Source organism: Temnothorax curvispinosus, unplaced genomic scaffold (genome assembly GCF_003070985.1).
Source record: "Temnothorax curvispinosus isolate PA1 unplaced genomic scaffold, ASM307098v1 QBEX01010373.1, whole genome shotgun sequence".
In the NCBI taxonomy this organism is placed as follows: domain Eukaryota; kingdom Metazoa; phylum Arthropoda; class Insecta; order Hymenoptera; family Formicidae; genus Temnothorax; species Temnothorax curvispinosus.
Genome location: NW_020220153.1, coordinates 168,571 through 182,974, shown reverse-complemented (window position 1 = coordinate 182,974; position 14,404 = coordinate 168,571). Strand labels below are relative to the sequence as shown.

The window sequence follows — 14,404 nt, the reverse complement described above, 5'->3', positions numbered from 1 at the left end:
TAGTAACTTTGAGTTTTTGCGTTTTGACAGTTAAAATAATCTATTTTTCATCTGTGTAAATTCGTTTTAAGGTTTGCAGTATGTTTTGTACCTGAGAAACATTATATTTTACGGAAATAGATTAAAACCTTTTTCTCGGAAATATATATAAGTATCTTGATCGCTTTCAGGTATTCATTTGACGGAAGCCTATAAGTTTGAATATAGAAGTTCCATAAAGCTATATAAATTCAAAATCTGTGATCCTTTCTCCTTTTTCCCTTTTTTCTTCCTTTTCTTTTTGATTAGTCTCTTGTCTCTCATATGGATCGTCAGCATTCTATTCGAGAAAGTTATTTGAATTCTGCAAGGGACAACTTTTTCCTTATTTCACGTTTGATTAATACACAGGTAATTCAAAACCCTCCGTTGTATAGAGGAAACCGATGCCGCCTCAAGAATTTACTTGAAAAAAGCATGAAATTAATTAGTTCTTCTTATCTCTCCCCAACCCTGCATTGCCCTCGTGCATGCCTGAATGGGCGCCGTCGCCGGAGTCAAACTTGTGTTTTTTTGATGTCTTTTTAATCTCTTGGTGAGCTTCCACATTACCCTTGCTGGTGTTTTTCTGCTCGGCGACAAGCGCTTTGTGCAACGTCGACGCCATGACAGATCTCTCGCCGGTTTGACAATGTCTCTGATCCAGATTTTTCTGTATACTTGTGACACTGATCGCTTGCTGCACACTTGCTTGCGGAACACCAACTTGAACGGCCGTATCTTCTTTCTCGTTGTGCAGCAATACTTTGCTGCCGCTGGTAGCTTGACACTCATCGCTCTGGCCTTTTTCTGCGTTCCCGGACTGATTGTTACCGCACGTCGGCTGTTGCTTGTCGCTTTTCTCCGCGCCGATCTCCTTCGACGACGAGTAATCGTCGTTCTTGGTGCCCGTTGGCGAATCCTTCTCCTCGGCTATTCGCGGCAGTTGCGTGCTACCACAGGAATTCGACATGCCTACGTTCCCTAAATTGATAGATATACCATGAGTCAATTTGGAGTAGTCCGCTTTCTGTTCACTTGGCACTTTTTTCTCGCCCTTCGCGCTCTCGTTGGCCTCTTTGAAACTGTCGTTGGATTCGTCCGAACAGGTATCGCTGCTGTTATGGGACGGCTGTGCAATGGTTACACGTGGTGTTACTTTGACCACAGTGTTCGCCAGCGGCGATATCGATGTCTTGTTCTCCGCCGAGCGTGGATGGAGCCGATCGGGGCTGAGCGCTCGTCGGAGCAGTGGCGAGCCCGGCTCCGCAGATTTCGGACGACCGTATCCCTTCTTCTGATTGTTCGGCGTCGATAAACATGCCCCTAGTATCACAAAATCATTAAAACATTACTCAACAATATTACAAAAATTACAAAGAAATCGTTGATTTACATACGTTATAAACTTTTTGTTAATATTTTGACTTATAATATATTTTCAAAACTTTCATATAGCTGACGACTTTATTTTTCATTTAAGGAGAATGCAGACGAAAACAAAACTATTAGATATGTTTTTCTTTTTCATCACTGAGTTAATATATTTGATTCTTCTGTTTTATTCTTTCCCTCATAATTATAGCTACATTTTGACTACTTGATGCTTTTCTCCTAAATAAGTTTTCTTTTTGAATTTTAATAACGCTTGGAAAAAAAATGATTTTGTAACTCTGCTCGTAACTTTTGATAAAATTAAAATTTCTTAAAATTTCACAATTAAATCACAGTCTAAGCTCTTCTAAGGATAAAAAAATTATAAAAATCGGTACAATACTTCTCAAGAAAAAGAAACAAAGGTCAGAAGACATGATGTTAGTAAAGTACTTCAAAGAAAAAATCTTGATGCTATTTGGCTTCCCTTACAATGATTTATTTTATAATTTATAAATTATTTATTTAATCTTTCTCCGTTTGTTTTTAAATCAAGACTACAAGATAGAAAATGCTATTAGGTGACCAAATAAAAACTTAAATATTTAGTTATTTTTGTATTTATCGTTTATTCGCTTATTTATTTTACTTTTACTCTGATCGCCACGATTTTCGGAGAAACGGAAAAGCGTAATTTGCACACGTAATCGCTGCAACAATCAAAATGTTAAATTATATAATTGAATTTTTTTTATACCTGGACTATACGATTGCGTAGTGTTGGAACTACCAGGTTGATGGCCCGTGGGAAACGCCAGAGGGCTTGGGCTTCTCGTCGGACTGGCGGGGATCGGCGACGGACTCGGTGTCCTAGCCAACGGCGACAGCGGTATGTGGCCCACGGACTTTCTGCGATTCGGCGAATGGATGTTCTTCGCGGCCGTATGCAGCTTGTGCTTGAGACCGTGAAGAGTGCTCGGCCGCTGATAATGCGATTGGTTCGAGATGCCCGACAAATTGCCCGCGGACGTATTCGAACCTGGGGACGAGGAGTTCGGACTCGAGCACGAACTCGAGTTCCCGGCAGAATGATAAGAGTCTGTGCTGGCGCGATTCGTCGGCGGGGACGGGCTGCAGACAGATTTTGAACACGCCGTGAAGTACGGTGACGCCTCTTGCGAACGCGTAAACGACTGAAACGATCGGCTAGGCGTGACCATCGAGGGCGAGCAAATTCCTGCGGCCATCTGCAAAATTGTTGACAAAATTCATCAGTGCGAAAGTACGAGTACTCTTTTGTTCATGGAACATCTCGTTTTGTGAAACGAGTCAATCCGACATAATAGGACAACTTTATGTATTGTTATAACAACTGGCAATCGTGGGTGTTGTATAAAGATTCTTGAACGCAATAATTATTTGCAGAGTGTGGAATAGCATTCAAAAGCGTGTAATCGCATAAGAAATACAATGTTGTCAACAGAACGGCGCAGCGAACAGAAACGACATCGATGGAGATCGACGGAAAAGATGAGCGAATGTATAAGAAATCATACCATAAGTGGAGGTTTGCTGTCGCTGGACAAAATGGGTGCTGACAATGGACAACTGATAGTTAACGGCTGCAAAAGAAAATGCACTTAACGTAATCAGTGTGTAATCGCGTATATACTGGTGCTTTAAAGTTTCTTCAGTTCTCTTTTTTTTCTTTTCAATAGCGTGTAAAAGAATAACGTAATTCTTCTGCACGTCTCGCTGTGCAAAATTGACAAATCAACATTAAATGCATCGCACAACGGGACATCGTGATTAGTAATCTAGTATAGAGTACAGTTGAAGTATACAGATGTCACGAAATACATAATTCATAGTCAATGGTACAAGCAAAATTTCCCAGTGTACCTGCTGCATCTCTACGCTCGCCCGTTTGGAACTTATTCTTTTAAAAAGGGACGTCTTCCGCTTCTTGTCTGAGTGATCCCGCTTTTGCTTCCGTTGCTTGTGCAGCGTCCGGCGCGCCAGTTTACTCTGCGCAAGATCACGCCTCCTACCGCCAGTCTTGATGCTGGTATTCTCCAGTGGTGTGCTGCGTAAAGTTACGTGATCACCGCCACTTAGCATCAGCTGCAAGACCTGGGTGTGATACAGGCCCTGCACCGGCTCGCCGTTTATGTGCGTTATCAGGTCGCCGGGTCTTAAACCAGCTTCAAATGCAGGACTGGATTGTTCAACCTCCTATAGAAAGTGATTTATATAAAATTAAATTAGGAATTATTAGGAATTAAATATTGGAATTAAATATTTTAGAGAGAAGAAGCAAAGTTGTTCCTCGACACAGTGAAATAAAACACGCAAAATTTGAAGATAAAACGCAAGGTAACAAGTAAAAATAGAACACAGAATTTAAAATGTTATATACTGTTATATACACAACTAGGGATGGCATTAAGTTCAATGTGCACTTGAAAATCCGAGTTAAATTCAATATTCAAGTTTCATTTTTTAAGATTCGAGCTACGAGTATTGTGCTTGCGAAGTATTTGATTCCAACTAATTAATTTCAAATTTTAGAAAAAGTACCTGCAGGGTTCGAAATATACGTACAAGTAGTTTCTGTTGTAAAGAATCGAGTCTTTTACAAATAATACTCGAGTGGAATTGTTAGTTTAAAGAATGTAATGTATAAAGATTTAACACTTTTTTCCGAGGTACTTATAAAAGGTTCAAACCCATTACATCAAGATTCGAGTCTCCTTGAAAGTATTACTTTTATTTTTCGAAGTAATCATAAAGAATTTGAAATTATGCCAACAGATTCGAATCTATTTGTAAGGTACTTCATCTAATTACTAATTATAACGTATAAGAATTAAATATGACAGATATAGAAATGAATAGTACGGAGTACAAAATAGAGTGTATGCTATAATAATAATAGCACTCGGATAACAGATAAAAATTAATATGGAGTAAAAAATAAAAATAATAAATTTTTAACAAATTCAGAAGTATGTTGAAAAGGAACAATGCGGAACTGACAACATCTTTAAATAAGGAATTCTAAAAGTGAGATATAATGAGAGAATTTCCATCAAATTCAGGTAGAGATAATAATTTTAGAGTTAGTATATAAAAAATGCTGGTAGTTTGAGAAGTATGCTTTGATTAGCATTCTTAGAATAATTAGAATAATTAAGGTAAGTTATTTATACGTGCCATTACTAAATGATGCATAGTGTAGAAATCACTGTCGCCGTAGTAAACTCTGATGGTGTGTACGGTAAAGCCAAAGCCGCATGGTCCTCGACGAATGATAATGGGCGGTTTCAGACTAGTCACAAGAGGACTCAGTTCGCGGCAGGGAGAAGTATCCCTTGAAGACGCGGTCGACGATCCACCAGGCGACTCGATAGGTTGAACATTCAGCGGCGCGTCATCTAAAGATACATATTTCAAATGAGAAATAAACGAATTTTAAACCGCTTCATTGAAGAGCAAAAATGCTATCCGATCCAGACATAGCGCGTAAAACTTGCAACAAGCTTTTGCCTTTACAAGTCTCACTTTCAGCTGGTCAATCGGTTACTAGAGGAGAAGAAGCATGCAAGTGCAAGTGCAGTTCAGCCTCTATGTTAGAGACTATTTTTCTCGATTGTATATTCTTGAGAAATACATACAGGCAAAGTCGCTGGTCGGGATCACTAACGACAATCCACTGGTCGAGGCCGATTTTATGACGGATCGAGATTTCTGCCGGGCGGATGGTAACACAGATATGGCGCTGAAAGACTCGAAGGAGTCAGTGCTGGAATTGTGCTTGCTCTCCTCCACTGCGTCCTTATTTGCCGCTGCGAGGTCCAATCTAAAAAAATACGATTTTATAAATACCGAATACTTCATTATCTAATCATTAAATGTATCATAGATATCAAAAATGCAAATGACTATGTCTTTGTAAATTACTATGTAAATTACATATCAGTGTTATAAAATAAGAATTGTAAAGTAAAATACACAACTTAAAGTGTTAAATCAATATATATACAAGTTAGAAATATATACAAGAGTTAGAGTATAAGAAATATACAAGAGTTAAAAAAATTAAACGTAAAAAAAATAATTATATTAATGTGAGATTGTGGAAGATCTGATCTTACAAAAAAATTACAGTTTTATAATTGAGCTTAATTATTTAATTATGAAATGAATTTTATATATACCTATTAAATGCAAACGGCTGTCGATTACTATATAAATTACACATCAATGTTATAAAATAAAAACTATAAAGTAAAGTGTATAAATTAATATAGAAATTAGAAGCGTATAAGTGTGAGAGTTAAGAAATTAAACTAGAAAAAAAAAGAGAAATATAATTATATTACTGTGAGGATGTGTGTGGAAGACCTGATCTGAGAGTAAAAATATTAGATTTTATAATTATTAGATACGATTATCTAATTGCTAAAATGAATTAGAGATTTATTAAATGTACACATTGTAGCTACGTTAATTATTAGACAAGATACACGTTAATATTGTAAAATAAAAACTATAATAGTATTCTCTAATTAATTATACATTATTTGTATATAAACTCAAATTATACAAAAATTGGAAATGTATATGAGAGTTAAGAGTAAAAACTAAGTTAAAAAGAGAAAAGAGAGAGACAATTGTGTTGTTGCGAGGATGTGAATGAATGACTCACATGTGTTCATCATCAACGGATATACTGAACCTGGGCAGCTTGTCACGGGAATGCGTGTGCCGCTTTCTCTGGATCTGAGGACTAATGTCATCGGACTCGGTTTGCGAGGAATCGGGTGTACTCAGATTAATCGACGTTCTTTCCGCCTGGGTACTCTTAACGGCTGACAGTTGCGGCTCGTTGCCCGATGAGATCGTAGCGCCGGGAATCACGAAGGATGACGACGTAGCGTTGAGCTTGTCGATTCTGTTTTGATTCTCGGCACAGGAACTATTATTTATTAACGAGGAGGGCGGTCGATGTTTCTCAAATAATTGTGCGGATTGTAAATCGGTCAGTTTGGATAGCGGCGCGATCGACGACGCAGTCGATCCGAGAGACAATTGCGCGAACGTGCCTTCAAGTTCAGTGCGGAACAGTTGTTTCTTGGAAGCGTCCGATTCTACGTCCGAGTTGAACTGAGGTGGGCGCGTTTGTGAAATCTTGCGCGACTGAGGCGAGTAAGAGGAGAACGATCCGAATAAGGGGGAATCATCGGTGTCGTCTGTATCATCGCCTAAATCATGATTATATCTATCCATACGAGCTGAAATATTACAAGGATAATATATTTCAATAATGGCAGATAAAATAGAAAATTATAGCACTACTATAACCATTTAGCATAGACTCTAAGTATAAATATTCACAGATTAATAAAATATATAACAGTATCGCAATATCTCTGATACTTACTATCAAAGTAACTTGTATCCTCATCGTTAACTAATTGTGGCACAAACTCGGCTTTCTGTCTAAGTAAGCTGTTCCAGTTTACTCCATAAAAATATGGATGCTCCTTGACCTCGTGTGACCCACCAGTTCCCAGTCGATCCCTAGGGCTCTGATGTAAAAGAACTGTTATAATATCCTTCGCCTCAGGTTGAACAGGCCAATCATCCTCGTCTGGCCATTCGATATCATCTAGAAAATAAAATTCATTATTTATCATGCAATATACTGTTTGCGAGAGAATATTTCGACTTGTATCAAGCCGAAAGATTAGATTAGAAACGAAAAAAGAAAAATCACCGTTCACTGTGTGAGCAAATAATTCCTCAGGTGTCTCGCCAAAGAATGGAACACAGCCAATTAGAAATTCGTACAATATAATACCCATAGACCACCAGTCGACCGGTTTACCGTACCCCTGGCGCAATATAACTTCTGGAGCAATGTACTCCGGTGTGCCGAACACTTGCTTGTCTGAGAATTGCCGTGTGTCTCGATCGATATAACCCTCGTAAAGATTTGTTGCCACTTGAAATTAAACGCGGACAATTATTTATTTTTTACTTCGCCCTTTTAGTTATATTACAATTAAAGCTTTCATACTTACAGGACATTATACCCATTTTACTGAGGCCGAAGTCAGTAAGCTTGATGTGTCCCAAGGCAGTGATAAGTAAACTATAAAAAAAAAATAATTATCGATATTTTACTTGTGTATTTAATGTTTACTTGTGTAATACATATTCTTCTTTTCTGTTTCATATGATCTTACTTATCGGGCTTCAAATCTCGATGTACAATGCCGTAACTGTGTAAATATTCGACAGCTAAGACAGTCTCTGCGAAATAAAATCTTGCCATGTCTGGTGGCAGTGGACCTATATTCTTTAAAAGATTCGCACAATCTCCTCCCTCTACGTATTCCATTACCAAGCACAAATGTTTCTGAAAAGGATAAGCAATTGTTAATGATTAATGATATACATCATATTATAAAATCCGCAATAAAAATGAAGCGTGACACGCATACCTTGGTTTCGAAACTACAGTACATAGAGACTACAAATGGATTATCCGTGAAGCTCATTATATCTCTTTCAGCAAACACTTGTTCCACTTGATTTCGTAGCATTAAATTATTCTTGTTGATTTTCTTCAAGGCGAATCTCTGCCGGGTGGTCTTCTCCTTGACCAAATACACAGCGCCATATGCGCCATTGCTAATAAGTTTCAATACCTCGTAATCACTTTCGCACGGAATACGCTGAGATTTGTCATCGTCTTTATTTGGACTCGATGTCACTTGCAGATTACTATCGCTAGAACTCGCTGAATCCTCCAATTTATTCAAGTCTTCCTGCAACTCTACAGCAAGTTCTGCGTATGAGAAAATTAAATAATAAATTTGTTTAGGAATATATTGCGTCAATTTAGAAAATTAAAAATATATACCGGATATAGGATCTCTATTTAAGGACAGTTTTGTAATGATATATTGAGGAATATCGGCTTTTATTCCCGCATTTACTTTAGCTTGGCCTTCTGCTTGTTCGAGTAAATGATAAAATTCCTCAGGATCGAATTCCAAGCACTCTAATAGACGAGCTGGACGCGATATAACTAATAGTAGCTTCTTTATAAGTCCTGTTAATCTCGTTGCTGCCTCTAAAGACTTATCTTTTGTCTGCAAAAGAATTGTAATAATCATTATATGTCTCGACAAAAAGTCACAGTTCATATATATATATATATATATATATACGTACCTCCATTAATAGATGTTCCAGATTCTCGCTCATCTCGTAAAAGTATCTCGTTGTAATTAATTTTTCCTGAGATTTTTGCAAGCAGTCTCTGGCCATTTCGATTACTTGATGATGTACAAAGCGTAAAATTGGTAATGAATCTTGCGTCATGTTAGCCACTACCTCATATTCATCTATCTCTTTGTTTTCATTAATAAAATTGGTCAGTCGTTCTTCCATCTGTTGCGTTGCCTGAAAATGTAATTATCACGGTTGACATAATCGGCTATTTTAATAAACATTCTTTGACAATAAACGCAAAATTAATCGATAATACCTTTGGAAATCTTTCTTTATATAAAGTGTTCATCATAACAATTTCGCTGTCAAGAACAGGTGATCGACTTGGACTGCTGCAATTGCAAAAATTATAAATCAATATATTTGTCAGTATAATAATCGTGATTTAACATCGATCAATTAAAAACTGTTGAGTAGCAGCCGGTAAAGAAATTTTAATAGATCGCATACGCAATCGTTTATACGCAATACCTCAAACTTCGGGAACGTGGACGATGTAACGGCGATCGACGGCCTTCTTCTTCAAGGCTGAGAGACGCGCTACCCGGAATACTAGATATGCTAGAACCTGGGAAACCTGGATGGGAGGAGCATGGTGTCCCGGGCTTGGAGAAATGGCAAGATAACATGCGTAGCTCGTCCTTGGTGGGAACATTTGGCAGTTGATGCAAACGTTCTTGGCTCGAATATTGTGACTAGCGGAATACAAATGACAAATTATAAATCGTGGTTAGCGCGGACAGAAGGTATTCAACGCATATTAATCGATCTACCGAAACATTACTGGAACCAGGTGTTGTTCCGTAGCCACTGGACGGTAAGCTAGCAACTGACCATCTTCTGCCATCGCCAGTTCCTGTAGCACCTCCGCCAATTCTTGAATGTCATAATATAATATGCGTTTAAAAATCCCTCTCTCTTTTCAAGAACCTTATTTAAATTAATCAATCATAAAAAGACATTAAAGCATTTCTTGAAGTTTTGATGCTCGTATCACGTTAAAACTTACAAGCATTTCTTTATCATGCTTTGGCTTCTTTTCACAAACTTTGCACAGTGCAGTTTTTGTCTCACCATTTTTCTTTTCTATTTACATAACACGCGGAAGATATAGCGCTTTTTCAACGACGTCATCTTACCTCCTTGAGCAATCAGATCGGACTAATTTAAATGTCCTAGGAACAAACGGTATAAATGTAAAGTAGGTACCTTTTAATTGGAGCAAAAGCAAAGTGTGGACTGGATGACATCCTAGGGCTCTCTAGAGGACTGCCTACTATCGGGACGAATGCTATATTCGGGAAACAAGCAGTAGAAAAAATTAATCTACTACATCATTGAATAATTAAGTAAATCAGTAAACGATAAAAAAATCTCTCCGCTAATTATAAATGAAATTTATGCTACGATCGAATTCTTTTAAGATCTAATTTATCGAGGATACTAGGTGACAGGATACAGAAATATTTCAATATGTTCTAAGTCTAACAAAATTAAATGCATTGTGTGTACGTTTAATTATTGTTATAAAGGCATCCCTGTATTTTCAGAAGTACTTGATGAAAAGATGTAACATTCCTAAAGATAAAGATGATTAGAAAGATATAAAAATTACATACCTGACAAAGGTGAATGGCAACGTGGTAAGGTAGGTGACGTGGTTGAGATGAGAGACTTGCGATGGGCCGTTTTAGCAGCGCGACGAGAAATGTTGAAATCACGCTGAAAAAAAATGAATGTTATTGCCAAATATACGCACAAATAAATTAATATTATCATGCTTGTCGATTGAAACATACTAACCACATGAACTGACAGAGAAGGCGCCGACTTTCCTATCGCAGAATTTCTCATGCGAACTAGATTTGATAACTCTCCGCTAACTAAAATCATATAATTTTGATGTAACATGTATCGCATAACTCAACAAGATAGATTATTTCATACGAATAGCAAGAAACAACAAGGTTCAGATAATGCAAATTAATATGAAAGAAAATCTTATTAACCAGGCCGAACTGGAGCTTCTTTGCTTTCCAATTTTGGTGGTACCGGACTTTTGTGCACTTCTGCTTCCACGTTATTGGCAGTTTCTTCAGCTTCGTTTTGATCGAACACAAGCACCCTAGCAGAGTTACCGTGAGACCGCAATCGCGGCCTGCTTGATCTGTTTCTTGTCTGATCCATGGTATCGCTCGTCGGGCTTTTACTCGGTAATAGTAAGGTAACTGAAAATAAATAGACATTGTAGCCACAACAGTTACAATAATATAAGACATTTCTGATAGATATTTCAAATAGATCAGTTTGTTTTTATTATATATTTCCTGTGACTTATGTCTCTTCCTCTACAAACCTGTATACACGTTTACTTTGAAATGCAAAAAGTACAGGAACGTACAACTAGTAGAAAGAGATCTAACAATGACATTTATATCACCGGCAACAATCTTCCGACAAAAGGAAACTTTACGAGGCACAAAAGACACAAGTAGGTGACTGGATATGTAATTGTATTTGCACAACTCACCTTTCGAAATGCTTAGTGTGAAAAGGGGAAGTCAAACGGATACAAAACATCCACGTGTAACCGCGGGCAACTTTCGATCCTCTGTACCTCTCTCTCTCTCTCTCTCTCTCTCTCTCTCTCTCTCTCTCTCTCTCTCTCTCTCTTTCTCTCTGTTTTTCTCTCCTGTAGGGTGAAAGACCAAGTTACTGACAGTGTCCATATTACTGTCAATCAAAATTAAAATACTTTTTAAAATATGAAAACTATATCTTATATTAATTTATTAATTTTTAATAGAATTTTTAACAAATCTAATAATTATTATAACAATAAATTGAAACTAAAAGCCAATCCACTAATTAAAAAAAAACTTGAAGTCCGAGAAACTCATTTTTTTGCTGAGTTACGTCCATTTTTATTAGTAGAGTAGATGTAAGTAGCTGCAAAGATTATAGGCAAAATTTGAACAGTAAGTCTCACGGTAAGACATTTTTCTGATAAAATAATGTTGAAATTAAAGAACAAAAAATATATATGGAATAAATTATTAATTTTTATAATATAATTATTCATGCCAGTGATATGTTCACTTTTTCGAGTTTCTCCTAATACTGTCAACAGTATTATGGACATCAATCACAAAATGAACATAATACTGGCATCTTGTAGTCTATTAAGCTCAACATAAAACTATCTGGGTGAAACAATTATTTCCTCCGTTGTGCCAACCTTTGATTGGCAGCAGTTGGGAATAAAAAATTTGGATAGAAAAACTGCCAGTAATGTGTTTATCTGGTTGCCAGAATTAGCCCTTAAAGTGTATACGTTTTTTCGATACCTTCTAAGTGTATACATGGGTCTGTCACATTCAACGCTATTTTTCCCTACCTTAAAATATTTCAAAAAATGTGAAAAAATTCATGAAACATCTGTCTACATTGTAGTTGACGATTTTATAGTCATTTTGATAAACATCATTTATTTAATATCTTCTAATAGACTTGCAAGTTTTACAGTTACGAGCAGATATCACTTTGGCTCGGACGCCGTAGACCCACGTATACACTTCACGTTAAGGGTTAGGAACAATGAGATTTAGGTTACCAGTATTAGGTACAATTGAACTTGATCATTATTATATTAATTAAAAATTAAAAATCAATTTTATTTAAACTTTCTCATTTTATTTTTAAAGTTTACAATTAGAGTAATCAGAAGAAAATATTTTTAAAAGATAAAGTATCAGCGCTTGTATTATATATATATATATATATATATATATATATATATATATATATATATGTATAAAATCAAATGTTACTGAATGAACAATGTTACTGAATATGTCAGTAATTCGGTCTTTCACCCTACCTTTAACGCCCTCGGGAATCCCTGAGAGCTACGATCATTACGGAGCCCCGTCCTGGGATCGACGTTCTCCAAGGAACCTTGCAAGGACACATTGCAAGCGAAACGGTCGAAGGAAACCACCACACGAAGAAGACGAGCAACGACGAGAGCGGGCCAGCCAAACACCTGAGGAGGACCGCGCGCGCGGAGGAGGTATGCGAAGGTGACAGGGGTGGCAGAAAGTACGGGAGGAGGGAAGCACGCAGTGCACGCACGCACAACACTGCACAACACTAGATACACGCGACGGCGACGGTGACGGCGACGGCGGCGACGAGCGATGGGACGCGATTACCGGCCGCCAGAGCCATCTTCTCCAGCGGCAGCAGCGGCGGTGGCGACGGCAACGGCGCCAGCGAGCCTCCCGGGGATGCGAGAGAGCGATCTTCCCACGTGCTCCCGGGGACTACAGTCCCACTTCCGCCTCCGCCTGTCGTCGGTGCGAGGGAGGCTCAATCACGGAACACGGAACGCGACCTACCGGAGAGAGGTGACTGTGGGCCAGGGTGGGCTGTGCTGTGCTGTGCTGTGCTGTGGGCTCCTGTGACTCATGACGGACGCGCGCGCCGCGCACACACCATCGCATCGCACGACGCACACACCATGCGCGGAATAGACCATGGAATAGACGTTTGCACAACATGCGCGCCGTCACCGTCACGCGCTCGCGCCCCCGGCGAGCCTGCTTTTGAGCTGTGTGTGTGTGTGTGTGTGTGTGTGTGCGCGCACTGGGCGCGCGCGTATATGTGAGTGTTGTGTGTGTGTGAATAGCGAGACCTCTCGCCATTTTGCACCTTGCGAAGCCGGAGTATCCCAAATCCATTTCTCTCGATCTTACAAATGATATTCGTAGCCTGATTTCATATTCGAGATTGTCTCAATAATGTCTTCATGTCTTCAAATATACCGTATATATAGGTTCGCAGTTGAAATGCAAAGCGATTGCGGATCTTAATAAGTCTCAACTTAAAAGTACTTAAAAGGCGATCTCACAAGTATAGAATATCGGTCTGTAAATACCGCTCTGTATTGTATTTTCTGTACGCGAAATGAAATTTACATAGGCATACTCGCACATTGAAAAAAAAAAGTAAGGAGTAAAATTTCAAAAAAGAACAAAATAAAGCAGGGAAAGTATCGATCTAGCATTTTGGAGAAAATTACATCTTCCAATTTTTTATACTTTTACTTTTTACGATTATTTTTATTAAAAAGTATATTAAAATTCTTCTCTTTTTTATAAAGATGTATGGACGAAAAACTAAACTAAAACTGTGTTTGGGTTTTTTCATCGCATTCTACGGTTAAAGCTGTGTATATGTATAATATGGACGCTCAGGAAGTAGAGTACGTGACGTCAAATGACATATATTAATAACGTTTTAATGATATCTCTAACGTCAATAATACGTCATTAAAGCGTCATCCTGCTATTGGAGCATTCTACATCAAATCGGGTAGCAAAATATAAATAACTGTGCAGGTATAATATATTTATTTTTATTCTTTCTGAATTTTTTATTTGTTATACGTATAATATTATAAGATATGTATTTGTGTCAAGTTTTAATTTTATAATTAAAGTGTTTTTTGAAATATGAAATTTTTAAACTTATGAAAGAGAAACATCGCCAAAGAAATGTTTGAACAATGAGATACAATAAAATACAAACCATGAAACTTCTTAAATAGTATTTAAGATAGTTTGTATAAGATAAAATAATGATGTGTGTAAGAAAATTATAGAAATTATATTCTTATTGTTTTATAATGTAGTACCTTTTT

The 14,404-nt window shown here is 37.6% G+C and overlaps 1 protein-coding gene across 6 annotated transcripts; it reads right to left on the bottom strand.

Moving 5' to 3' along the window:
• Window positions 1-261: 261 nt before the first annotated feature.
• Window positions 262-14,156, bottom strand: LOC112460178 (microtubule-associated serine/threonine-protein kinase 3). 6 transcript variants are annotated; one of them, XM_025024756.1, is made up of 23 exons: window positions 12,581-14,156; window positions 11,231-11,392; window positions 10,710-10,928; window positions 10,504-10,583; window positions 10,320-10,422; window positions 9,910-9,991; window positions 9,474-9,576; window positions 9,172-9,395; window positions 8,957-9,032; window positions 8,641-8,871; window positions 8,327-8,558; window positions 7,905-8,251; window positions 7,647-7,819; window positions 7,482-7,552; window positions 7,175-7,402; window positions 6,839-7,066; window positions 6,104-6,689; window positions 5,070-5,254; window positions 4,609-4,829; window positions 3,295-3,627; window positions 2,949-3,014; window positions 2,150-2,639; window positions 262-1,344 (listed from the first exon to the last, which is right to left on the bottom strand). In XM_025024756.1, the coding sequence occupies exons 3-23, from the start codon at window positions 10,885-10,887 to the stop codon at window positions 467-469; spliced, it is 5,115 nt and encodes a 1,704-aa protein (XP_024880524.1). In that variant the 5' UTR covers window positions 10,888-10,928; window positions 11,231-11,392; window positions 12,581-14,156; the 3' UTR covers window positions 262-466. The 6 variants fall into 6 exon arrangements, with proteins under 6 accessions (XP_024880524.1, XP_024880528.1, XP_024880529.1 ...); XM_025024760.1 differs by having other exon boundaries at window positions 6,134-6,689; XM_025024761.1 differs by lacking the exon at window positions 2,949-3,014.
• Between the last annotated feature and the right edge of the window lie 248 nt (window positions 14,157-14,404).